General features: G+C 41.6%; 1 protein-coding gene across 4 annotated transcripts in view; it reads left to right on the top strand.

Annotated features, from left to right (window-relative positions):
• The window catches only part of CHRNA7 (cholinergic receptor nicotinic alpha 7 subunit), a 460,420-nt gene that overhangs the window by 327,333 nt on the left and 105,093 nt on the right, over positions 1–27,994 (top strand). For all 4 annotated transcript variants that reach the window (XM_073652950.1, XM_073652949.1, XM_073652951.1 and 1 more), the window contains one exon: positions 7,384–7,493. In XM_073652950.1, coding sequence (XP_073509051.1) covers positions 7,384–7,493 — 110 coding nt within the window. The remainder of the gene's footprint in view (positions 1–7,383; positions 7,494–27,994) is intronic.

Raw genomic sequence — 27,994 nt, 5'->3', positions numbered from 1 at the left:
GAAGGGGTGGTTTACCGTCAGATAAAGGTCTGCGCGATGGGGACGAGGTTCGCCCCCAGTTATGCAAATTTGTTTATGGGGGTTTTTGAGTCCATCTTCATCGCGCAGTCCCCCCTGGTGGCCAACCATGTGGTGTTTTATCGCCGCTTCATAGACGACTTATTTTTCCTGTGGAGGGGAACTAGCGAGAGTGCATTGAAATTCGTTGAGGAACTCAACGCCAATCCATGTGGTTTATCATTTACAGCGACCTTTTCTGAAACCGTCTTACAGTTTTTGGATCTTATGGTGTAGTTTGATCCAACAGGAAGATTGTTCACATCAACTTTTTTTAAACCTGTGGATGTTAACAGTTATTTAAGGTTCGATAGTGGACATCTCCCGAAAGGATCACCAATGTCCCTTATGGGCAATATTGGAGGGTCCGAAAAAACTGCACCAGAGATTCTGAATTTTTAGTGGAATCTAAAATATTGAAAAAATGATTTCTACAGAAAGGCTACCCCAAGAAGTTATTGATGGATGCTTTCTCCAGAACTAAAACCCTTACACAGGATATGTGTCTTGATAAGATTGAGTCATTCACCGATAAAAATAAGAGTAGAAATAAATTAGCCTCAGATTTGACTAGATGGAGCATGGTCACCACATTTAGTCAATCTAGGGTTACCATCCATAATATTTTGGATAAATTCTGGTTTATCTTGAAGGGTGACCCCATTTTAGGACCCTTTATACCTAACAAGCCGAGCATTATTTATAGGAAGAACAGAAATTTGCAAAACTTAATAGCACCAAGTAATACATCCCTGAAATATAGAATACAACCCCCACAAGAGGGCATCTGTTCGGGGTGTCTTCCATGTAATATGCCTAAATGTTTATGTTGTAGAGTCATTCAAAATGGTAATCAAAAGAATTTTTCATCATATACCACAGGAAAAAAATTCTCTATCAAACATAATGTGAATTGTCAGTCGACATATGTGATCTATTTACTTGAGTGCACTTGCAACCTCCAGGACGTGGGTCGAACGATACAAACGATGCACGCACGTCTAAATAAACATAGACATAACATTCGAATAGGTTATCAATTACACAGTGTATCCAAACATTTTAGCATTGTTCATCAAAAAGATCCAGGAGATATGAGGCTTACTATTATAGACCACATACCTGATACTGTCCCCGACCGATTAGTGAGTTTGATTAATAAAGAAAGTTTTTGGATCTTCAAGTTGGGCACGTTGGCCCCTGAGGGTCTGAATTTGGCCCTTGAAAATGTAACCAGCTCTTAAGGTCATTTCCTTCTCCTTTCTAATGAAATTATTATTGCTATGTTTTAAATACAATAATCTTGAACACAATGTGACAGTGACTGGTACAGGAGGAGCGAGGACCCTGCCCGCGAGGGCTCACAATCTACAAGGGATGGGTGAGGATACAGTAGTTGAGGGTAGAGCTGGTCGTGCAGCGGTATGGTGGAGCGGTGGTTACTGCAGGTTGTAGGCTTGTCGGAAGAGGTGGGTCTTCAGGTTCCTTTTGAAGGTTTCCACGGTAGGCAAGAGTCTGATACGTTGAGGTAGAGAGTTCCAGAGTAGGGGGGAAGCACAGGAGAAATCTTGTATACGGTTGTGGGAGGAGGAGATAACAGGGGAGTAGAGAAGGAGATCTTGTGAGGATCGGAGGTTGCGTGCAGGTATGTAACGGGAGACTAGGTCAGAGATATATGGAGGAGACAGGTTGTGAATGGCTTTGTATGTCAAGGTTAGGGTTTTGAACTGGAGTCTCTGAGCAATGGGGAGCCAATGGAGAGGAGAGGCCGGGGAATAGCGGGGGGACAGGTGGATTAGTTGGGCAGCAGAGTTTAGGATAGATTGGAGGGGTGCGAGAGTGTTAGAGGGGAGGCCATAGAGCAGGAGGTTGCAGTAGTCAAGGCGGGAGATGATAAGGGCGTGCACTAGTGTTTTTGCAGGTTCATGGTTGAGGAATGTGCGGATCCGGGAGATATTTTTGAGTTGGAGTCGGCAGGAAGTGGAAAGGGCTTGGATATGTGGTTTGAAGGAGAGTTCAGAGTCTAGGGTTACCCCAAGGCAGCGAGCTTGAGGGACTGGGGAGAGTGGGCAGCCATTGACGTTGATAGGTCAGCTGGGGGGGTTGATTGAGATGGCAGAAAGATGATGAATTCTGTTTTGTCCATGTTAAGTTTTAGAAATCTGGCCGAGAAGAAGGATGAAATAGCAGACAGACATTGTGGGATTTTGGTTAGTAAGGAGGTGATATCGGGTCCAGAGAGGTAGATCTGTGTGTCATCAGCATAGAGGTGATAATGAAAGCCATGAGATTCTATGAGCTGTCCCAGGCCTAAGGTGTAGATGGAGAAGAGCAGCGGTCCTAGAACTGAACCTTGGGGGACACCGACAGATAGGGGGCGAGATGAGGAGGTAGTGTGTGAGTGGGAGACACTGAATGTCCTGTCTGTTAGGTATGAGGAGATCCACGATAGGGCCAAGTCTATGATGCCGAGAGATGAGAGAGTCTGTAGTAAGAGGGAATGGTCCACTGTGTCAAAGGCAGATGACAGGTCTAGGAGGAGGAGGACAGAGTTGTGTCGCTTAGATTTGGCGGTTAGTAGGTCGTTGGTGACTTTAGTCAGTGCAGTTTCAGTAGAATGGTGCGGTCGGAAACCAGATTGTATGCGGTCGAAGAGGGAGCAGGAGGAGAGGTGGGAGGACAGCTCAGAGTGGACATGTTGTTCCAGTAGTTTTGAGGCATAGGGGAGAAATTATATGGGGCAATAGCTAGACACAGAGGATGGGTCAAGGGAGGGCTTTTTGAGGATGGGTGTGATTGAGGCATGTTTGAAGCATGAGGGGAAGACACCAGTTGTTAGTGACAGGTTGAAGAGGTGGGCTAGGGTTGGGATGAAGATAGTGGTAAGGTTTGGGATGAGGTGGGATGGGATTGGGTCAAGTTTACAGGTGGTGAGGTGTGATTTGGAGAGTAAAGAGGAAAGTTGATCTTCAGAAATGGTGGAGAAGGTGGTTTTGGAGGAAGAGGGTTGAGTAGGTGTGAGGAGGGGCTGTGGGGGCTTTAGGCAAAAGCTTTGTCTGATGGTGTCAATCTTCTGCATGAAGAATGAGGCAAAGTCTTCGGCTGAAATAAGAGGAGAGAGAGGAGGCACTGGAGGACGGAGGAGAGAATTGAAGGTGTTGAATAGTTGTTTGGGGTTGTTAGACAGGGAGGATATGAGAGATGCGAAGTATGTTTGTTTTGCTGCAGTGAGTGTGGACTTGAAGGTAGTGAGGGACTGTTTGAATGCGATGAAGTGCTCATTGCAGTGGAACCTTTTCCATCTACGCTCAGCAACCCTGGAGGCCCGTCGCAGTTCTTTAGTTAGGCTGGTGTGCCAGGGTTGTCTGTTGATTGTGCGAGCCTTGGTATGTGTGAGGGGGCGACCGAATCGAGAGCTGCAGCTGTTGTGGTGTTGTATAAAGTGGCGGCAACATCTGCATCATGTAAGGAACTAATGTCTGTAAGCGGGAGGAGGGATTCAGAGAGTGAGTGTAGGTCAAGGTGTTTGAGATTTCTGCGAGGGTATGCAAGTTTGTGGAGTGAGGATTGTTGCCCTGGAGAGGAGAGAGAAGAGAATGTGAGTAGGTTGTGGTCAGAAAGAGGGAGAGGTGAGTTAGAGAGGTTAGATAGGGAACAGAGGCGGTTGAAGATGAGGTTCAGTGTGTGGCCATCTTTGTGGGTGGGTGTGGAAGACCAATGAGTAAGATCGAAGGATGAAGTGAGGGATAGAAGCTTAGAGGCAGCTGAGAGGGAAGTGTCAATGGGGATGTTAAAGTCGCCCATGAGGATAGTGGGGATGTCAACGGAGAGGAAATGAAGTAGCCAAGTGGTGACGTGGTCAAAGAAAGTGGTGGTTGATCCTGGGGGCGGTAGATGACAGCCAGTTGGAGGTTGGATGGGGAGTAGATACGCACGCAGTGCACTTCAAAAGAGGGGAGAGTAATTGAGGGCGGCAGTGGGATATGGGTGAAGGAGCAGTTATCTGAGAGGAGGAAACCTATTCCTCCACCGTGCTTGCCGGTGGGGCGGGGGGTATGGGAGAGGTGGAATCCGCCATACGAAAGTGCAGCAGGAGAGGCCGTGTCAGAGGGGGTGAGCCAGGTTTCAGTGATGCCGAGGAAGGAAAGCTTGTTAGTGATAAAGAGATCGTGAATGTAGGAAAGTTTGTTGCAGACAGAGCGAGCGTTCCATAGAGCTCCTGTTAGGGGGACTGGGGAAGCGGGGGCTGGGCGGATGGGTATAAGGTTAGAAGGGTTACGAGAGTTTGGGATAGATCGTGGGTAGGAGGTGGAAGTGATTGTAGGGATGTGGTGAGGGGGGCCGGAATGTGGAGAGATGTCGCCAGCAGTTAGGAGGAGCAGAGAAAGCGTTAGGTGGGAGCAGGAGAGGGCATGAGGTGGCTATACCTTATCCAATGTGTTTTTGATACTTTGTATTCATGTGAAGGTGGCTTATGTGAAACCAATGTGGACACTTCGCACCAGCACATGAATGGTTTCCTTTGTTTGGACCCAGGTTAACTAATTAGTAACAACCAATCATTGTGAATCTTTGTCTATATATATTTAATGTTTGCGCTCATACACCACCTGAGGAAGATAGTTTACTATTGAAACGCGTTGTGGAAAGGGCTCATTCAATTTATTTTTTAGCCCTAAAATTTTTTTCACCTCTAGTGTTCATTCGTTTAGCGCCCTATAAACCGTTTTTTTATTTAATTTGGACCACTTTCAATCCCCCTTTGGAGGTTAACGGTAGGAGCAGCTTCTAGTTAATCATTCTAAAATCCCCCCACTATAAAATTCCCCTTTGGCTGCTCAACTCAGGATCTGTGGTTGGGGGCTGCACTCTCCTAACGTTCAGGACCTGTGGTGATGCACATGTGATCCTGAGTCACGTGATCTGTGGGCGGACACGTGGCCTGCAATTTTGGAACCTGGAAGTGGTGAGCACGAGCGGCGGTCTGCAGCACATGGCACGTGTTGTGCCAAGCTACCTGAACCTTGCGGTGAGACGTGCCTGCTCCTTCCATTTTCACACTAACACTGGAGTTGTGCAGGGGTGCACAATTCCAACAGGTGAGTGGCCTTTTGGCTGTTTCCGTCACATCTACCTATCAGGTCCTTCACATGGTGTGCTTTTTCTCCCTTTCTCTTCCAAAAATTTAAACAAGGCACTGTTACAATAATAAGAACATTTTTTATTTTTGCATCCAATTTTTTCATGAATTAACTTAACTCATGATTGTGTTGGATATCTGCTCTTATAAACTTTTTTATAATCTGGAAAAAAGTGGTATACTCTTTTAAATGCTGTATTACGCCACATTCACATGTTCTGTATTTGGTCAGTATTTTACATGATTATTTGTAAGCCAAAATCAGGAGTGGCACAATCAGAGGAAAAGAATAAGGCCACGTTCACACGTTCAATATTTTACATCAATATTTGTAAGTCAAAACCAGGAGTGGGTGAAAAATAGAAGTGGCACATGTTTATATTAGGCCATGTTCACACATTCAGTATTTATTCTGCATTCTACCTCAGTATTTGTAAGCCAAAATCAGGAGTGGAACAACCAGAGGAAAAGTATAATAGAAACATATCACCACTTTTGTATTTTTCACCCACTCCTGGTTTTGACTTACAAATATTGATGTAAAATACTGAATCTGTGAACGTGGCCTTATACTTTTCCTCTGATTGCTCCACTCTTGATTTTGGCTTACAAATAATCATGTAAAATACTGACCAAATACAGAACGTGTGAACATGGCCTTTCGATTCACTGTAGAATCAAAAAAATAATGATGCACTTCTCCTAAAGTATGTTCACACAGAGGTTTAGGATTTGGATTTTGGAGCAGATTAAAATGCTATTATAATAAGCTTTCTCTTGATTTCAATGGAAAAAAATGCCTATAGTGCACAAGTGCAGATTTTGTTCCATGTGTTTTTTTCATATAGAAAAAGAAACAACATATCAATTCTTGGGACATTTTTACTAAAGAAAATAATGCAAATTTGTCAACTGAATCATCTGAAAACACAGACAACGGTATCGAAACACACCAAAATATATTTTTTTCAGCCAGATACATCTGCATAAAAAACTCTGTTAGAATATACCCTATATAATTTTTTAATATTTAAAACACATAGAACATCTGTTCTGAATAAAGAATATTTCTTGACAAAAAGAATATATATCTTTTAGCTTCTGCCTACTTAGGCAACTGGAAAACACGAGAAGACTTCATAAGACGTCATGCACACTCAGCCTGAAACATACAAGATAATATTTTCATATTTCTTTTTCTGCAGCCTATATAGGGCCGACATATTTCACAGAGCTGTACATGGATTAACACTCAAATTAACTCACAGAGTAATTTCCATTTCCTAAGGTCACACACACTCTAATGCCAATTAACCTAATACTCTGATTTTGACACGTGGAAGAAAACCCAGAAGAAACTCACCCAAATGCACTTTGGGGAAGTGGCATGTAGGAACCAGAATAATACTATGTTACATTAAAAAGAATAATGATTCGGGGAGACATTGCATAAAAATAGAAATAGGCTTTAAATGTATACTACATCAGTAAAGGAAATTGTCAATTCCTTTGGGAACTGTACCGCTGGTAATCTAGGCAGCCGGTAGGACTCATGGGAAGACAGTTGAATAGCGCTGCTTTGAGTGCTACATTAAAACATATAGAAAGGTTAACGTTATCCTAGAATTTAGCCTAAAAGCTTTCACTGCAGTATTCATGGCATTTATTTCTCTAAATCCATTTTTCTACCCATAGTACACTCAGTACAATACATATATATGTTTTGCTCCAACGTAACAAATCATGATTTTCATAGTCTAAAAAAGGCAGGAGAACATTTCAAGTTTCTAGATGACCGCAAAGAAACATTTTGCAACAAAGGAGCCTGCTTCCACTCCGCTTCTTGAAAAGAAATGCAATCAGACTTATTGTACGTTTTCTGCTAAACAATCAGCTGCTTGACAATTGTATGCTCTGTGCAGTATGTAATCGTACATGCGGGCATACTTGAGTTCTGTCCATTTATAAGCTTTTTTCCTGCTGCTAGATCATGGCCCCTGACTTGTATAGCTCACTTTCTAATGGTGTTTTAAAGTTAGCTAAGCCCTCTTCTTTCAATCATTTTATTCCTTGTGAGTTAAGTGGTACCCTTATGAGTGACAGCTGAACATTTCGCTGGGCGTTATATAAATCCCCAGTGAGAAGCAATAGTTAAATGCTTCTAATTTTTTTTTTTATACTTCTAGTATTGGACAGATTACTATTTACAGTGGAATGTGTCTGAATATCCTGGAGTGAAAAATGTTCGCTTTCCAGATGGACAAATTTGGAAGCCGGATATCCTTCTATATAACAGGTATGTGTTTGCCTTGCACAAAAAGCTATTTTTCTCTAATTAACAACCAGAGTTTACTTATACATAATGGTGCAGTAACAGAATGAGCTGTCATGACTGCTTTGGTGTCACAATCCAGAAATAGCATACTATACAACAAATGAGGTTAGAGCTTCATCATCCGACAATGCTTTCTCAGATAAATGTCTATGTAACATTGCTTATGTGCAATTAAAGTGTGTAATAGGACAGCCCATATGTATGGTGGTCATCACATTATTTTCAGGATCTTGGTGAACATGGGGGCCATGTTGTATGGTACCCAGTCCAAAGATAACAACTGAAGTGTTGCCGATGGCAACCAATAAGAAGCTCGATCCATTTTCTAGACTTTGTACCTGTCAGATTGTAACTAATCTAATGCCTTGCAAAAGGCAACTGGTTTGTTGTCATTTTTTAATCATGACCCTCAGTGACTCCCATTCATCTAGTTACAGCTTTTGGAAGCTTTAGTATCATGAACTTTACTATCACGACTCACAGCCAGTGTATTTATGAAATGCAGCCTTAAAGGGAATCTGTCACCAGGTTTTTGCTACCACTGTTGAGAGCAGCATAATATAGGGGCAGAGACCCTTATTTCAGCAATTTATTTTTCATAAAATCATTGTTTTATCTGCTGCAGATTTACCAGTTCTCTGAGTTTTGAGACCCTATATAACCCCACCCACTGATTGGCAGCTTTCTGTGTACACTGTGAATAGGCTGAAAGCTGCCAATCAGTGCTGGTTGTGGGGTTATATAGACCTCATGACTCTGGAGGACTACATGGCAGCAGGCTCACTAGTCCTCTAGTGATTATCTCCTCCTGATAAAACCGTGATCTTATGAAAAAACTGCAGCAAACAGCCCAGTGAGGCATCACTTTAATCAGGTTTTCTGACTCGACATTAAGTTGCTCTCAGATTAGGTAGCAAAATCCTAGTAACAGATTCCCTTTAAAGTTCTTTGCTACACCCTCCTATTAATGCTGCTGTCCTCCAAAACTGCATAGCCCTTCTGTCCATAAAATGGCTGCTGATGGAGAAGAATGTGACTAGACCAATCCATCAGCCTCCTTCAATAGAAAAGCAGCTTTTCCACAGTACCAGCAGTTTAACCACAGTATTGCAATACATATGAGAAAAAGCACAGTTCTATGAAGAGGGCTAACATTGAAGCTACAGGGGGCCTTCAGCAGGCCCCGACTGCTATGGTATCTTATCGGTTTCTCGCAATGACGTTATTTAAATGCCTCTATCAAAGATTAACTGATGGGTTGCCATGACAGCAGGGGGTCTGCTGAAGACCTCCATACTTGTCATGACTATTCTCCTGGGAAAAACAGCGTTTGGCTGTCGTTTATAGGAGACCGTGACTTTTACTATACATAGCAGTGCATGTGCACTGCTATGTATAATACAAGCGAACGGGTGATCGCAGCTTCAAGTGCCCTTAGGGGACTAATAAATACGGTAAAAAGTGAAAAAAAAAAAGTTTTTAAAAAATGAAGAAAATAAAAAATATAAGCATTCAAATCACCTCCCTTTTGCACGATTAAAAATAAAGCAATTTATAAAAAAAACACCTGAATTGGTATCAAGATTCCAAAATGGTATTAGTAAAAATATCAACTCAAGGTGCAAAAAACAAGCCCCCACACAGCCCCATTTCACAAAAATTGAAAATGTTACGGATCTCAAGAAATGGTGGCACAAGCAATTTTCTTTTTACAAATTTCCACATTTTTTTTCATCACTGAAATAAAAAAAATATATGCATGTTTGGTATCTGCGTAATCGTAGTGACCTGGAAAATCATATTACCAGGTCAGTTTTACTGTACATGGTAAATAAAAAAACAAAAAAAATGGCTTTTTTTTGCAGTTTCAATGCACTTGGAATTTTTTGTTACTGCTTTCCAGTGCATCACATGATAAAATGAATGGTGTCATTCAAAAGAAGAATTCATCCTGCAATAAACAAGCCCCCATACGGCTATGTGGATGGAAAAATAAAAAAGTTACAGCTTTTGGAAGAAGGAGAGAAAAAAAACAAAAATAAAAAAAGCTGAAATTGGCCGTGTTGTGAAGGGGTTAAGCTACAGATCCTGAATTGCTACTAAACAGATCTGCTTCCAGTATAACATCTTGACAGCACTCAGCTGCTTTAGTGGATATTGCCATTTATATATTGAATAGATTTTGAAGATACATCTAATCGTTATTAAACTTAACAGTTTGAATGGGTTCTTCTAAATACTGTCTTTAGCCATAAATGTACAGCAATGCCATAAGCAAGTGGTCAGATTTCCATACAAAGGTAAACTATATAGGAAACAGGAACCAATATGTGCCTCAAAAGCTTTTGTGAAGAACAAACATGCTCCAGTAGAGAATGTGAAATTATTTTATCCAAAACGACAGCAAATTTTTCTTTGAGATATTCTGGCTTATAGAGGATGACCACAGTATGGTATTGGCACTGCTATGTGTTTACTGGGTATTACATGTAACATTGTATTTTCAGGTCTTTGTAAGCCACTGTTTTATTACTACAAATTTCCATGCTGCAGCAGGACCGTACTTTTCACTTAGATGCTAATAAGATAAGGTAGAATCATGATGAAAATATACAGCTGATCAGTCAGAAGGTATATGCCTATCTTCATAATGTTCTTTGTGAATAGTCGCATTCACTGAGTCATGATATCATGCTCGCTGAGTTCTCTATGTTTAGTAATAGGTTTATGATTGAACCTTTAAATGGCTCGCTTCTCGAGCAGCAAACTAGTTATTTCTCTTCCGATCGGCTCTGCGATATGGATGGATCTATTTTATGCACAAGTAGTTACTTTCCATTCTTTGAAATATAATCCAGGTTTCTTGGAGCCAAACGATCAGCTCTTGCTCTAAATTGCAAACTTTTAGAAGTGCATGATACATAGAGGAGCAAATAGACCTGGTAAATATTTGTTTCTTTCAAAACCTGCGGAGCCCAGTTCTTAAGTTGCAGATTCCCATAGCTCGCTGCAGGAGAACACAATGTAGAGAATATTTGCTTCTGGATTGCTTCCTGCATCTATACCAAGCGCACAGTAATTGCTTTCACCACGTGCACTGTATGAAAGAGACTAGAATGCATCGCATCGGTTTAATATGCCAAGGATATTTAACATATAAATTACAGCCTCCCAAGAATAGTCTCGGACGTCAGAAAATGTCATAGGATTTTTATTCATAATTAATGCATGGAATATATACTTCTGTGGTGAATATGTTTCCTCATAAATTCCTATTTTAGTAACTGTCTGGAACTATCTGCAGTAATATCATAACAGCAATGTTGGTTACAGCTGGATATCGTGTGTTTATTCTTTGTAAATAGAATTAACAAGAAACACTGCAATAATGATAAAAATGTCACCAACATTATTAGTATTATTTTATATTATTATCTCCTCCTTTTTATGCTCCAGTTATTGGCTAGAAATCACATTAAAAGCATCATCAAATCTACATTATTTGTGTTTTTTTTTTTTTTTTTTTACTTTTGTTTTTTATCCCCGCCCTCCACAACCAATAACTTTTTTATTTTTCCATTGACACATAAAGGTTTAAAGGAGTTATCCAAAACTTTAAGGTTTTTTTTTGGTTAAGGAGTTAAAAACTTATTGGAAAGTAGTTGTTAGCTAAGTGCCTGTTCTGCCCTGCTACAATGTGTTGCAGCTCAGGTGGCGATTCTCTTGCTTCTGGTGACGTTGCATCAAGACAGCTCTTTCACTTCCGGTCTGCTTTGCCAACTGGGCATCACTGCCGATGTCTTGCTAATTGACTGCTCCCTGCAGTTAGACAGCAGGGAGATGACTGTTAATCATCATGATATTGGCAGCGTTTAATTGACAGAGCTGAACGTAAGAGAAGGAACTGATCTGTTGACGTGATGTCACAGGAAGCAGGAGAATCACCAGCAAGGGTGGTCCATAAAAGCCCTGAGCCGGAAGAGTTTGACGCAGAACAGACAGGTGGTTAGCAACTACCTGCTCGTAAATTCTTAGCCTCGCACCCCAAAAAAGCCCAACGTCCTTAATAACACCTTTAATGACAACAATTAAGTTAACAATTTAATTTAATATAAAGAACTGGAAAGCAGAAAAAGAGTGTTTATGCTGAGTGGGATTCAATTTTTAGGCGTTCATTTTGCAGTAATAATGACATGACAACTTTTCTCTGTGCGTCAGTCTGAATAAGGTAATATCAAATTTATAGTCTTTATGTTTTACTACTTAAAAAAAGAGTTGCATTCACTGAGGCATAATATCACCTTGATGTGGACAAAAACAAAAGAGGACCCCTGTGTAAGAACAGTATATGGGCCCTGTGCAGTCCAGTAGCTCACCATACTGCACAGTTCCACCTGCTTTAGAGGTAGAAGTGCCCCCCTTACCTCTTGGGCCTCTGCACAGGTTGCACCAATGGTGTCTGCCTCTGATATCGTATATTTCTATAGCTATCTTTCTATATATTTTTTAAAATAAAAATCTTGTGCTAAAACATTTTTAACCCCATAATGTTTTATTTTTACATTGATGGAGCTATTTGAGGTGTTTCGTGAGATGAGCTGTAGTTTTTATTGGTACCAATCTGGGTACATATACTGTAGCTTCTCATCTACTTCTCTTCCATTTCTCTTAATTTTCTATTGAGAGAAGATGAAAATGTGTTTGTCAAAGAACATAATTATGGTCACGTGACAACTGCTTGAACCACCTAGTAAAGCCGAATCAGAATTTTACGCACTGTTAGTATTCAGCAAGCTGCACTGCTGACTGAGAATTTGCCCTGAGTGGAAAACCCCTTTAGGGTATGCTCACACTGGCATATAATACGGTTGAGTGGTATCCAATGCTTTATCAGATAGCACGCGGACCAAGGGTATACTATGGAGCGGTGCAGTTCTGCATTTTTTTTCTACAGACCACATGCTGCGAGTGGCTTCGGAAATCAGATCACACACACCCATACAAGTCTATGCGTGTAAATTAAGTTCTCCGTCTTCTCCACACCTGTTGTATGGTTTTCTCATGTGAGAGAATCAGATCACAGTAAACTGGCACTCTGCTCAAACTTAGATTAGAGTTTGAGAAGAGTGTCATTAGGATAATCAATTCAATTCTCTGGCAATCATCGATCATGTGAGCAAGCCCTAAATGTTATAAACACATAAAGAAAAAATTAAAGGCGATGTCCAGTCAGGGGATACTAATGACCATTCCACAGAATAAGTCATAAATGTGAGATCAGCGGGGGTCTGTCGCTCAGCACCCACACCAATCACCCGTTATTTTTTATGGCAGCTGACAGAGGTAAACACGTTGAATAGAACTGCTTAGCACTACAGAAGGGCTTGTAACCAGCATCCAACAGCAGCCAAAACACATTCAGAGAGTTTACCTCCTGCAGGTGCCATAACAAAAAACATCTGAACGCTGGGGGTGATGAGCATCAGACCTCCACGAATCTCATATTGATGACTTTTTCTGTGGAGGGGTCATCAATATTTCCTGACTGGACATCCTCTTTAACTTGAGTCCTGTTTGCAAGGACTGTCAGGCAGAACTAAATGACCACTAACTGATAGTCTTTTAGCGATTGGTGGTTGTTTATTAGCCTGTGTACACAGAGTGATTTTGGTAAATGATGTGCAATGAATGATCAGTTATAAATGCATGCGATGTAAGGATTTACAAGTCTGCAGTCACATAGAGTATCTACAGACTGTCGTGAAAAACCTGGACAACCTTTTTAAGAACGCTTGTTCATGATTACATTTCACTTCCCATTAAGCTTTATTCCTTCATTTTCCCCACCCCTATCGCATACAGATGCTGACTACAGAATCAGCAAGATATTGGGGCCTAAAGTGATCTTTGTAGAGGCTGATTTAACTTCTATAAGGGCTGGATAATCAGTCCCTATAAAAATCATAATTTCTTGGCCAAATAAGCTCCTGGTGCAAAACTGGCTGGAGGACTGGCCGTTTTTAGTAAGAGGAAAATATAATTATCATCAGTCTCAAAAGTCAGTCACCAGCCAGTTCTGGACCAAAGGAGGGAAACATAAATATTTAAAGAGGTTGCCCACTACTTTAACATTGATGACCTATCCTTAGGATATCCTTATCCAGTGGCATAATTAGAGTCTGAGCCCCGGTTCAAAATTTGGACCTGGCTCCCCCCGCAGGTTATTCAGATGTATGGGCCCATGTAGTGTTCTAATTCCTATAAGGACATACAAGTTTCCTCCCCCATTATGTAGTAATGTCCCCCATCATGGTCCCCCTCTTGGTATATGTCCCATATCCTGGTATATGTCCCCCATCCTGGTATATATCCCCCATCCTGGTATATGTCTCCCATCATGGTCCCCATCCTAGTATATGTCCCTCTTCCCGGTAAATGTCCCCCATTCTGCCAGCGACACAGCGTCGTCTTCTGAAGCCAGCAGCTGATTTCAGCATTCAATCACTGGGAGTGCATGACATCACTGCCATAAGCCCCCAATCACGTACACGCCAACATCAGCTGCTAGCCCTGATTGGTCGGCAGCGTGTATTGCCGCACACTGACCTGGCGAGTTAGTGCACTGCAATACACTCCGAGGAAGCACATCCAGCTGAAGTAGGGGCTGGTCTCAGCAGGCCCCTCACCCTTACGAGCCCGGTCGCAGTGGCGACCACGGTCGTTACGCTACTGTCCTTAGGATGGGTCATCAATGCATGATTGGTGTTGGAGCAACACCTGGCACTCCGCCAATCAGCTGTTCTCAGTGACAATACAGCTCTGACTACTGTATAATGGCCGCAACCGGGTACTGCACATCCTCCCCTTATTGATTTGAATAGGTGACGAATGTGCAGTACCCGGTCATGGCCATTATATAGTAGACTGAACTGTCCTGTGCAGTTCTGTCCGTTGTCGACATTGGGAACAGCTGATCCTAAGGATAGGTCATCAGTGGTCATCAATGTTAAAGTAGTGGACAACCTATTTAAATTTACTAAATTTGTGTCTGGGTTGGGATATAACACTAACTCACCCATTGACCCAGATTGCTGCAGATTGGGGCAGGAACAACAATGACAACACACTGGGGCTGACTGCTGGTCTGGAGCATACATAGAAATCATGGGGCCCCATAGCAAAAGTCCTAATAGCCCTGCACATAGTATGGTGGTCCCACAAATAGTACTGAACACAGTGTGATGACCCCACAAATAGTCTTGCATATAATATGATGGCCCCACATATAGTCCTGCACATAATATGATGGCCCCACATAGTCTCCCATATAGTATGATGGCCCCACATATAGTCCCAAAGATAGTATATTGGCCCCACATCTAGTCCCGAAGATAGTATGATGGCCCCACATATAGTCCTGCACATAATATGATGGCCCCACATATAGTCCTGCACATAATATGATGGCCCCACATATATTCCCCCATATAGTATGATGGCCCCACATATAGTCCCGAAGATAGTATGATGGCCCCACATATAGTCCCGAAGATAGTATGATGGCCCCACATATAGTCCTGCACATAATATGATGGCCCCACATATATTTCCCCATATAGTATGTTGGCCCTACATATAGTCTTGCACATAGTATGATGGCCCACATATAGTCCAGCACATAGTATGATGGCCCCACATATAGTCATGTACATAATATGATGGCCCCACATATAGTCCTGCACATAGTATAATGGCCCCACATATAGTCCTGCACATAGTATGAGGGCCCCACATATAGTCCTGCACATAATATGATAGTCCCACATATAGTCCTGCACAAAATGATAGTCCCACATATAGTAATGCTCATAATATGATGGTCCCACATATAGTAATGCACATTGTATGATGGTCCCACTTTATATAGTCCTGCACATAGTATGATGGTTCCACATATAGTCATGTACATAGTGTGATGGTTCCACATATAGTCCTGCACATATGATGGCCCCTCATATAGTCCCTCATATAGTCTAGTCCCCCATTATAGTATGATGGCCCCACAAAGTACTGATTGATTAAAACAAAAATTACTCACCTCTCCCCATTCTCTGCTACTTCGGTCGGGGCACGGCTGCAGGATTACTACGATGGGAGAGCAGAGCGCGTGCTCCCTGCCCACAAAGAATGCTCTGCATTGCCACACCGCGACCCACCAGGTAAATGCCCGAAAGGGCAGATTAGCAGTCTGGAGCTGGGGGAATCCACATGATTGTAAAGTGACAGCATATTTTAGCGATTTTTCTTACACTGAGAACACATTTAAAGAACTTTTTAACTAAATGGTTGCTTCTTTCTCTTTTATCTTTCCTATGAATTTTATTAAAATGATGTAAATAACAGTTTCATGCCGAACAGATCTAATTTGCATAACAAAACATCGCTAATCACTCAACCTGTTACATTATTAAAACCATTGGTGTCAAAAAACGTAAAATAGTAATGACATTCACATGCTCTGCAATACTCTATGATGGCTGTAACGTTAGCAACAGTCTAATTTTAAAACCATTTATTCATTTGTTCTTTACTTTATAGGCCAATTTGTATATTTGTGACAAAACGGAACACTGCAACTTTTTTCTTTTGAAAATTTTATTATACATTATAAAGTAAGCATGCCTGTTTTTATAGCAGTGAAAAGTTAAATATTAATCAGGTATCTCAAGAGCGCTGACAAGTTGCAAAATCACTGAAATACAACCGAGTTTCAAGTAGACTTTTACACCTGTTATTAGCCCCAATTCTTTTTGATACTTCTATATGTTAATAAGGCTATTTATTATTTATCAGGGACATTTTGGAAGTTTGTTAAAGTTTAAAAAAAAATGGATGCTATATACAGGTGCATCTCACAAAATTAGAATATCATCAAAAAGATAATTTATTTCAGTTCTTCAATACAAAAAGTGAAACTCATATATTATAAACAGAGTGATCTATTTCAAGTGTTTATTTCTGTTAATGTTGATGATTATGGCTTACAGCCAATGAAAACACAGAAGTCTTTATCTCAGTAAATTAAAATAATTAACAGAAAACACCTGCAAAGGCTTCCTAAGCATTAAAAAAGGTCCCTTAGTCAGTTGGCTCCACGATCATGGAGAAGACTGCTGACTTGACAGATTTCCAGAAGGCAGTTATTGACACAATCCACAAGGAGGATAAGACACAAAAGGTCATTGGTAAAGAAACCATGTCATCTGCTGGCAGGGTCGGACTGTCCCATCGGGGGATCCTCCGGTGGGCCCAGGTATTGACATCATCTGCTGGTACAGTAAACATTCGTCACATGTGCCAGTGATGCGCGTACTGATCGCTCTCCCACGTTGTCTAACTGGAAGGAGCGGTGACATAAGAAGCTGTCAGGGCGCAACAGCGCTCTGTTACTTACAAGTAGCAGTCTGCAGCATGGGAGCGGGTCTTCAGTGATCAGTGATGCGCACTGTGCTCTCCTGGGTTACTGTGGGAGGAGCCGCCAGCAGGACATCACTACTCTACCCAGTTCCTTCCAGAGTTACATAACCTGGGCGGGATAACAGAGTGCAGCGCGCATCACTGAATACTGAAGCCATGCTCCCCTGCTGCAGATTGCTACTTGTAAGTAACAGACTGTTGTTGCACCCTGATAGCTTCTTATGTCACCGCTCTTCCCTGCCTTGAACAAGCAGAGAGAGCGGTGGAGCTCTTGATAAGGCTAACACTGATTGGTCACAGCACAGCCAATCAGTGTTAGCTTTGTGTGTGTCCTCTCCAGCTGTACAGCACAGCCTGTGAAAGTGCTCTCTCCCCTCCCCCACAGTGTCAGCAGCAGAGGGAGATAGACGACTACCTCATACAGCTACAGTAATTGAAAGAGGCCTCCCTGCCGGACTAGTGAGTAAGTGCAATGGGGGGCTTTAGTCAGGGGTGATAGAGAGGGAGGTGGCTTAGTTACTTAGGGATAAATGAGGGCCCTATTCCCTCATCCCTCTAATCACCTCTGACTGTCTCCCTCCCTGCATCACCCATAACTGCACCCCATCACCCTATATCACCACTGACAGCACCCTCTTCCACCTATATCACCCCTGACTGAGCCCCCTCTCCCTGTATCACCCCTGACTGAGCCCACTCTTCCTGTATCACCCCTGACTGAGCCCCCTCTTCCTGTATCACCCGTCTGAACCCCCTCTCCATGAATCACCCCTGACTGTGCCCACTCTCCCTGTATCATTCCTGACTGAGCCCCCTCTCCCTGTATCACCCCTCACTGTGCCCCCTCTCCCTGTATCACCCCTGACTGATCCCACTCTACCTCTATCACCCCCAACTGATTTGATTTCCCTTTCCATGTATCACCCCTGACTGATGCCCCTCTCTCTGTATCACCCCTAACTGCGCCCCCTCTCTCTGTATCACCCCTGACTGAGCCCCCTCTCCCTGTATCACCCCTGACTGAGCTTTCTCTCCCTGTATCACCTGTAACTGCACCGCATCTACCTGTATCACCCCTTACTGAGCCTCCTCTCCCTGTATCACCCCTTACTGAGCCTCCTCTCCCTGTATCACCCCTGACTTATCCTCCTCTCCCCCTATCACCCCTGTCTGATTAAAAGTTTTTTTCCCCACTACTAACAAAATGAGGCTCTTCATAAAAAGTTATGGCCCTAAATGTGGCAGAGAGATTTCCGTAAAAAGTGTGCGGGGGAGGTAAGGGAAATCTTTCAATATCACTCCAGTGTCATAAATCTGTGATGTAGGGCCCCTATCACTATTAGAGGGCACATTCACAATTTATTTGCTGCTTAATATCTACAATGGAAATCCCACAGCAAAGCGATAATATCCACACATATATTGTGCAGATATTGGTGTGTTTTCTACTGATGCACCTTATCCACTGACTTGATCCACAATTGGTGGTCTTGTATTTATTTCTGTGTAGCTACATAGTGGGCCCCAAGAATGATTTTCTCTGGTGGGCCCAATGTACTCCATTGCGACTCTGTCTGCTGTTGTAGGTCTACTGTGTTTTATCAATGAAAAAGTCAGCGCAGCCGTCTACCAGGAAATTTTAGAGCCCTTCATGCTTCCCTCTGCCGAAAAGCTTTTTGGAGATGGAAATTTCATTCTCCAGCAGGACTTGGCACCTGTCAACACTGCCAAAAGTACCAATACCTGGTTTAAAAACAACGGTATCACTGTGCTTGATTGGCCAGCAAACTCGCCTGACCTTAACCCCATAGAGAATCTATGGGGTATTTTCAAGAGGAAGATGAGAGACACCAGACCCAACAATGCAGACGAGCTGAAGGCTGCTATCAAAGCAACCTGGGCTTCCATAACACCTCAGCAGTGCCACAGGCTGATCGCCTCCATGCCACGGCGCATTGATGCAGTAATTGATGCAAAGGAGCCCTGACCAAGTATTGAGGGCATTTACTGAACATACATTTCAGTAGGGCAACATTTCGGGTTTTAAAAACATTTTTCAAGCTGTTATAAAGTATTCTAATTTAATGAGATAATGACTTTTATATTTTCATTGGCTGTAAGTCATAATCATCAACATTAACAGAAATAAACACTTGAAATAGATCACTCTGCTTGTAATGACTCTATATGATATATGAGTTTCACTTTTTGTATTGAAGAGCTGAAATAAATTAACTTTTTGATGATATTCTAATTTAGTGAGATGCACCTGTATACGTGCAACACGGACGTCTGTATAAGGCCTAAAAGAGGCTTCCGACTCCTGCATACAGCATAGAGTGAGCTGGATAGCATGAAGAGTGGTGACGTCACTGAGAAGAGGAATAGAACGGCACTGGATCCTGGAGAAGACGTTTGTAGGCAAGTATGCTAATACACTCACACTATATTACATGATGCACAAATACACACATTTAGAGAAAAAAGTTCATTGGATGGCTTCTTTTAAACCCTGGCTTATTAAGTGCCAAACTTAGTAAATTATCTTGATGTATTTTACTTGTCTCCTATATTTAATTTCACAAATTTTAGATAGGGTAACACAGTTATCCAAGATGGCAGAGTGTACAAAATATTTTGTTACTGTGCACTATAAGTTTTTCTTGCCTCTAATTAATATGAACAGAAGACAGTGAAGATTGGGGCGCTGCTGTAGTCTCTCTCATTTGATATGTGAGATTCCATTCTATGAGTAGCAGAAGAGCCGACTATTCACTGCCACATTCTGAAACTTCTATTTGTATGTTTTGTTTACTCTCTTTCGCAACGACATGTACAGGATCGAGGTAACAGAGCTTCCTTGAATAATTTTATGGCCAGTAGGGTATGATTCATTCATAAAGAAACTACCAAAGACTCTCACCCATTTTCTTTGGACATGGAATAGGACAACTATAGGCATCATTTACATAGCTATATTATTGCTGCTAAACATAGCTTTTGCTGTTGTGGTATATTATGGCATGCTACCAAAAACAAAAAGTGACCAGCACCTCTTAACAGAATAAAACAAGTGTGAACCGGTGCAAGCTGCTCTGACTGTTTTAATAATAGGTGGAGGTGGAGAATTCTTGTTCTGTGAGGGTGTTCTCCTTTCATAATATTAATATACAGACATGGACAAAATGGTTGATATCCTTCTGTTAAAGTAAGAGATACCCACAATGATCAGTGAAGTAACTTGAAACTGACAAGAGTAATTTTCTATTTAAATGTATTGATTATGGTAAAAATCAGACATTTTAATTGAATTTTGGTTTAACAGAAAAAAACTAATGAAAATAGCCTGGATAAAATAATGGTACACCTAAAAGTGGCTGAAAATAATTTTACTATAGAGCCATGGTAATCTAAGGTTTGTCCTGTAATAAGCATCACAGGTGTCTACAAGCTTGTAATCAGTTTGCCTATTTAAAGACTGAAAAGTAGTCAATGTGCTGTTTGGTATCCTTGTGTGTACCCCACTGAATTTGGACCAAAGAAAGATAAGGAGAGAGTTGTCTAAGGAGATTAGAAAGAAAATTAGAGACAAGCATGTTGAAGGTAAAGGCTTTGAGAACATCTCCAAACAGGTTGATGATCCTGTTACTACAGTTGCATATATCTTTAAGAAGTTTAATCCCATCGCGACATTTGATGTAAGCTTATGTCATATGTCGTGTCCCTGCCTTTGATGTAGGATCACATGTCAAGCTCGCACATGATCGCAGACTTATTTAGCCATCACATGCCTCTAACAGCAGCTAACCTGCTAAATCTGGCTCTCCATCTCTGATGGCGGCATTTAACACGCCCAAGAGACCGCATCATTCCATGCTCCCATCAGCGCGCCTGTGATGTGATCCCGGGGCGCTGATGGGTTGTTATGATGGTCGGGGGTCTGCTGAAGACCCCTATCCCTGCCATTATGATCCTCATGTGAAAGCTGTTCATGGGAGATCGTGATTTTAGCTATACATAGTAGTGCTGATGTACTGCTTCATTAAAAATAATACAATTTGAAAAAAATAAAAAATATACATATTTGGTATCACTGCGCTCGTAAAAGTTCGATCTATCAAAATATAAAATAAATTAATTCAATCGGTAAACGGCATAATGAGAAAAACATCAAAACACCAAAATGTTTTTTTGGCAGCCGCAACACTGCAATAAAATGCAATAATAGACATTCAAAACATTGCATCTAATCCAAAATGGTATCAATAAATATGTTAGCTCAGGGTGCAAAAAATAAGCCTTCACGCAGCCCCAAATCCCGAAAAATGCAAACGTTACTGGTCTCGGAAAATGGTGACAAAAGAAATTTATTATTTTTACTTACAAATGTCCACATTTTTTTCACTACTTAAATAAAAAAAAAAACTATATATATTTAGTACCTGCATACTTGTACTGACCTGGAGAATCATATTACCAGGTCAGTTTTACCATGTCATGGATATAGTAACTTAAAAACAATTTTTGTATTATTTATGTTTAACCACAATTCAAAAGCAATGTCTGATTTTCATTAGCTCATAATCAGTAAATTTAAATAAAGAAAAAAACTTTTCTCAGTTTCAAGTTATTGTGTTGTTTTCTTACTTTAACAGAAAGGTACCAATAATTTTGTCCATGTATTTTTAAATTGTAGCCTTATATTAACTTTGATTGTCCTTATTGCTATAATCAGCTCTGTACATTAATGGGGAAAGAGCAGATATTGGACAGTGGGGAACATAAATGCACAATGTCCAATTGCTAATTAGCATATTCACAAACAATGCCCAGGGCAGGATCAACCCAGCAAGAAATATGCATTAGACTTGCTTGTGCTGCTTTAATGAAAACTATGACACAGGAAATCAATTACAGAATGCTTAATTAATACGTAAAGCACTCCACAGCAAATTACTAGGATTTTTATGTGGCTTGACGCTGATTAAAAACATGCTATTAAAATATTATGCACTCGTTATGTACAATTCATTTAAAGGGGAAAATGTTATTTTACATTCATGAAAAAGCACATTGAGATCATTCCAAATTGAGTAAACAGTGTCAAATTCCATGTCAGCTTGAACGTACCTTCTTGGGCTCATCTGTTACTACTACCCAGCAATTGCTTTACATAATCAAGGGGAATCTGTCAGCATGTTTTTGTCACCTAATCTGAAAATGAGATCAGCATAATGTAGAGTCACAGACCCTGATTCCAGCGATGTGTCACTTACTGGGATGCTTGCTGTAGTTTTGATCAAATGTTTTATCAGACGGAAAATATCCCTAGAAGACTAGTAAACCTGCTGACATGTAGTCATCCATATTCATGAGCTCTGTAGAACCCCTCCCAAACCACTGTTTGGCAGCTTTCTGCCTATGCACAGTATACACATAAAGCTGTCAATCAGGGGTGTGGGTGGAGTTATACAGAGCTCAAGATCAAAGAATTAGTAGATCTGCAGCAGATAAAGCATGAATTTTATAAAAAATGCAGTAAGCAGCCTAGTAAGCAGCAAATTGCTGGTATCAGGGTATCTGCCCCTACACTATTGTGACATGCGGAAGTAGTGCTGTTGCAGAGTGTGACATGCAGAAGTAGTGCTGTTGCTTTAAAAGCATTCAGCAACTATTAGAAGTAACACAAGCACATGAGACAGGAAGTGTTGTGCTCCAGAAGCATCCACCAAGTAGAGGGGTTAACACAGTCACAGGAGAAGGGGAGTGTTTTAGCAGAGCCCCAGGGGGATTGTGGGGAAGTTGTTTACTGTCTGGCTGGAGTCAAAGAGAAAGGTGGTGTGTGTGTTCTGTATCTCACAGAAGCGCCCCTGTAAGTGAAAAGGATTCAAGTCTGGAGGGAAGCTAAGCACAGGTCAGGTAGAGTTCCTCAACTAACAGTGCAGAGTATTGTCAGGCAGAAAGATAAGGACTGGAAGAAATGGTGTCACAGGGATCACCTCCCTCAGCAAACCCTCCCTCCCTTCTCCATCTCACAGTGCTGTAAAGAATGCTGTGTTCATTAATGTGCCTTTGCATTAGAACTGTGCTTTCCTGTACTACTGGGAAGACTGTGAACTGCTGTGCTGCTAAGGAAACTGTACTGTTTGTCACTGGAGCCTGTTGCTCATAAGACTTGCACTGGCTGTGCGGCTTCTTATTAAATGCTACTGTTCTACCGTTTATGAGGACTCTTGTCAAGTGTGTCTGGTCAGCAAGTGAAACAACCTATGTGTCTGTGCCTGAGGGTCAGTACCCCTGTGTGCCTGAGAGAAGCTGCAACACATGGTCTGTGGTCGCCCTGAGTAACAGTTCCCCCAGAATTCCAAAGAATTCATGTAACCTGTCTCGCCCCTATCTGAACCTAGCGGTGTGCGCGTTACACTATGCTACTCTTAGATGGAGTATAAAAACCTGATGACAGATTACCTTTAAATATTATATTCCTTTTATTCTCCAATGTAAAATAAAAGCACCATATACATACAGGAGCCATTCCAGTGGTGTCATTGCTGGGTCTCCCAAGGGGCGTGTGACACACAGTCCTGTGTCTCCCTCAGCATTTCTTTCTTTTTAATATTTCCTTAACATACTCTGCAAGACTTTCTTTTTCTGGGCACTGCCAACTGGGATGCAAATTATATATATCATAAAGAAATTGTAAGCAAAATAATATTCTAATTTCTTTTTACTGTAATGACCCTTGTCTCATGAATATCAATTATTTGGGGATTAAAACTTGTTTTTATAATTAGTCCCTTGGCTGAGGTACCATCATTTACACAATATAATATATGTCACTGTTTAAAAAGTGAGTAAGGCATCAATATTATTATTTTTTCTTTTTAATCTAAAACTCCCATTCTTTTCTCCAAGACTTCTCTTGAGCTGCACCAGTTCTCTGAAATGCACTATCCTAGACAATCAGGGTGATTCCCAAAATAAACAGCTTTAAGTGTACAATAAAAGCATATCTTTTTAAGCAGACCTATCACATTCACTAAGCTAACTTGTCTTCTTACCCTCACATTGTTTCTACATTTCCCTTAGAATGTTTTTTCTTTTTTCATTTCTTTTACTTTATACACACAAATAAGCACAAACAGATACTGTCTGGTGACTGGGTCAAGATTACTTTAGTATGAAAGATGACTGGATCATACATTACAAGTGATTTCTATTTTTGAGCCTCCTTATTCCCTCATAGATTGTAAACTTGGGAGCAGGGTTCTTAGTCCTTTTTTCTAATTGTTGAATACTGTATTACTCCTTAATGTCTGATCTTCTTTGTACCTGTACTCTCGGAATTTTATAGAACACAGTAATGTCTCTTGTAACCTAATAACATTTTACATATTGCAGACTTTATAAGTTGTTACTGGGTAGCCGTATGAGCAGAACTTTGTTGTGAACGTCAGATGTTTAATACTGTATTTAGTAAGAGTTAAGAATGAGCAGATTTGAAGTTTAAAGACTTATATCTGAAAAATATATAATTTTCATGGGATAATTAGAAGAGCTCAATACCCTGCTTATTCTGCAATATTCTCTTAAGTAGAATATTTTGTTCTAATTATTCTCTGGCAGAGACATCTGGAAATTATAAGTATGGAAAATAGATCAGACACTGTGGTGAAAGAAATATCTAGGTCTTCTAAAAACATCCTTACACTATGTATTTTATTAGGACTTGTGCAGAATTTTCTAAACAGTTTACAGCTGGTTTCGGATTTTTGGAGTTGTATCCAAAGGATTAACTCGCCAAAACTTCTAGAAGCTCACTGTGTTTTTAAAGGCATTTTCCTAACAGGTCAGCCTATATACTGTACCATATTGGTTTGGGTACATTGCCCTTCTTGATCACTATGTGGCATTTTTCTACTCAACCTTCCATATTTTAAACCTTATATTGAATATATAGTTTATTTTTTTTGTTTAATTTCATGAAGTTTCTTGTATGTTGTATGGCAAGTGTGAACAGACAGTTTGAGCTGCCTGTTAATGATGTTGTACCACATTGCCTGCATTGTGAATACACTTTCTACTTTTTTCTTAGAGTTCCATACCTCTCAAAGAGGATCTAATGGGCCAGCAGTTGAACCCCCATGAATCAGACATTTATCGCAAATCAAATAGATAGTCTAAGCATGTTCTTTATGGGAGAACACCTTTAGAATAACAGAGATGACTAATTGCTTTTTTCTCTATGCTACACATATGCAAAGAAGGCATGAACAGGTTGAAGCCCGAGATATGTAAAAAGTGTTGCATTGTTAGTCTCTCAACAGAATCACAAATTGTGATATTTGCATTGAAAATATAATATAACATGGCACCAGTGATGAACAAAAAAATTGCAGGACCTGATACAGCGGCCATGTCGGTAGTCTGCCTTCTCTTTCCTATTGGCATCCAAGCACCTCTTCTGATTGGCAGGCCTGGCATGACATCATGAGTGTAACATCGTAACAATGATGCTGGGCCTATTAATCAGAGGAGCCACCAGGGATCTCACATGCAAGAGGAGATTTGCAGGGTTCCGGTCTTGCGTGGCCCACTGTATCAAGGTCATGTGAATCTCTTTGCTCAACTCGACATGGCACAGATTCAAATGAATATATCTGAGCCAAGTTCTCTAATGCAGATGCTGCTTTTCTATTGTGGGCATCTGCCATGGCTAATAAAATGGGTCCCTATCACTCTATGACATTGATGTAAATACTTTTATGTCCAAAAATGACAAAAGTATTCTCAGTGATACCTTTATTGGCTAACCAGAAAAAATATATTTGCAAGATTTCAGAGCACAGGGGCTCCTTCATCAGGCAGATTTTTGTAAACCTGCCTGAAAAAGGAGCCCCTGTGCTCTGAAAGCTTCCAAATATATTTTTTCTGGTTAGCTAATAAAGGTATCACTCCGAGAATACTTTTGTCATTTTTGGTCATAAACTTATTTATATAGATATTTTGTGGCTAACACGGTACCACAATATTATTATTTATTATTATAGCGCCATTTATTCCATGGCGCTTTACATGTGAAAAAGGGGTATAATACAAGAACAATTACAATAATCTTGAACACAATGTGACAGCGACTGGTACAGGAGGAGCGAAGACCCTGCCCGCGAGGGCTCACAATCTACCAGGGATGGGTGAGGATACAGTAGGTGAGGGTAGAGCTGATCGTGCAGCAGTATGGTGGAGCGGTGGTTACTGCAGGTTGTAGGCTTGTCGGAAGAGGTGGGTCTTCAGGTTCCTTTTGAATGTTTCCACGGTAGGCGAGAGTCTGATATGTTGGGGTAGAGAGTTCCAGAGTAGGGGGGAAGCACGGGAGAAATCTTGTATACGGTTGTGGGAGGAGGAGATAACAGGGGAGAAGGAGATCTTGTGAGGATTGGAGGTTGCGTGCGGGTATGTAACGGGAGACTAGGTCAGAGATGTATAGAGGAGACAGGTTGTGAATGGCTTTGTATGTCATGGTTAGGGTTTTGAACTGGAGTCTCTGAGCAATGGGGAGCCAGTGGAGAGATTGACAGAGGAGAGGCCGGGGAATAGCGGGGGGACAGGTTGATTAGTCGAGCAGCAGAGTTTAGGATAGATTGGAGGGGTGTGAGTGTTAGAAGGGAGGCCACAGAGCAGGAGGTTACAGTAGTCAAGGCGGGAGATGATGAGGGCGTGCACTAGTGTTTTTGCAGATTCATGGTTGAGGAATGTGCAGATGCGGGAGATATTTTTGAGTTGCAGTCGGCAGGAAGTGGAAAGGGCTTGGATATGTGGTTTGAAGGAGAGTTCAGGGTCCAGGGTTACCCCAAGGCAGCGAGCTTGAGGGACTGGGGAGAGTGGGCAGCCATTGACGTTGATAGATAGGTCAGTTGCGGGGGGTTGAATGAGATGGCGTAAAGATGATGAATTCTGTTTTGTCCATATTAAGTTTTAGAAATCTGGCCGAGAAGAAGGATGAAATAGCAGACAGACATTGTGGGATTTTGGTTAGTAAGGAGGTGATATCGGGTCCAGAGAGGTAGATCTGTGTGTCATCAGCATAGAGGTGATAAGGAAAGCCGTGAGACTCTGAGCTGTCCCAGGCCTAAGGTGTAGAAGGAGAAGAGCAGCAGTCCTTGAACTGAACCATGGGGGACACCGATAGATAGGGGGCGAGATGAGGAGGTAGTGTGTGAGTGGGAGACACTGAATGTCCTGTCTGTTAGGTATGAGGAGATCCAGGATAGGGCCAAGTCTGTGATGCCGATAGATGAGAGAGTCTGTAGTAAGAGGGAATGGTCCACTGTGTCAAAGGCAGATGACAGGTCTAGGAGGAGGAGAACAGAGTAGTGTCGCTTAGATTTGGTGGTTAGTAGGTCGTTGGTGACTTTAGTCAGTGCCATTTCAGTAGAATGGTGCGGTCGGAAACCAGATTGTAGGCGGTCAAAGAGGGAGCAGGAGGAGAGGTGGGAGGACAGTTCAGAATGGACATGTTGTTCCAGTAGTTTTGAGGCATAGGGGAGAAGTGATATGGGGCGATAGCTAGACACAGAGGGATTTTTGAGGATGGGTGTGATTGAGGCATGTTTGAAGCATGAGGGGAAGACACCAGTTGTTAGTGACAGGTTGAAGAGGTGGGCTAGCGCTGGGATGAAGATAGTGGAAAGAGGTGTGACGGGATTGGGTCAAGTTTACAGGTGGTGAGGTGTGATTTGGAGAGTAAGGAGGAAAGTTGATCTTCAGAAATGGTGGAGAAGGTGGTTTTGGAGGAAGAGGGTTGAGTAGGTGTGGGGAGGGGCTGTGAGGGACTTTAGGCAAAAGCTTTGTCTGCTGGTGTCAATATTCTGCTTGAAGAATGAGGCAAAGTCTTTGGCTGAAATAAGAGGAGAGGGAGGAGGCACTGGGGGACTGAGGAGAGAACTGAAGGTGTTGAATAGTTGTTTGGGGTTGTGAGACAGGGA

Source organism: Phyllobates terribilis, unplaced genomic scaffold (assembly GCF_046119375.1).
Source record: "Phyllobates terribilis strain yellow unplaced genomic scaffold, ASM4611937v1 Scaffold_11__3_contigs__length_659146591, whole genome shotgun sequence".
Taxonomy (NCBI): domain Eukaryota; kingdom Metazoa; phylum Chordata; class Amphibia; order Anura; family Dendrobatidae; genus Phyllobates; species Phyllobates terribilis.
Note: the sequence above shows the minus strand (reverse complement) of the source record. Positions and strands in the feature narration are given on the sequence as shown.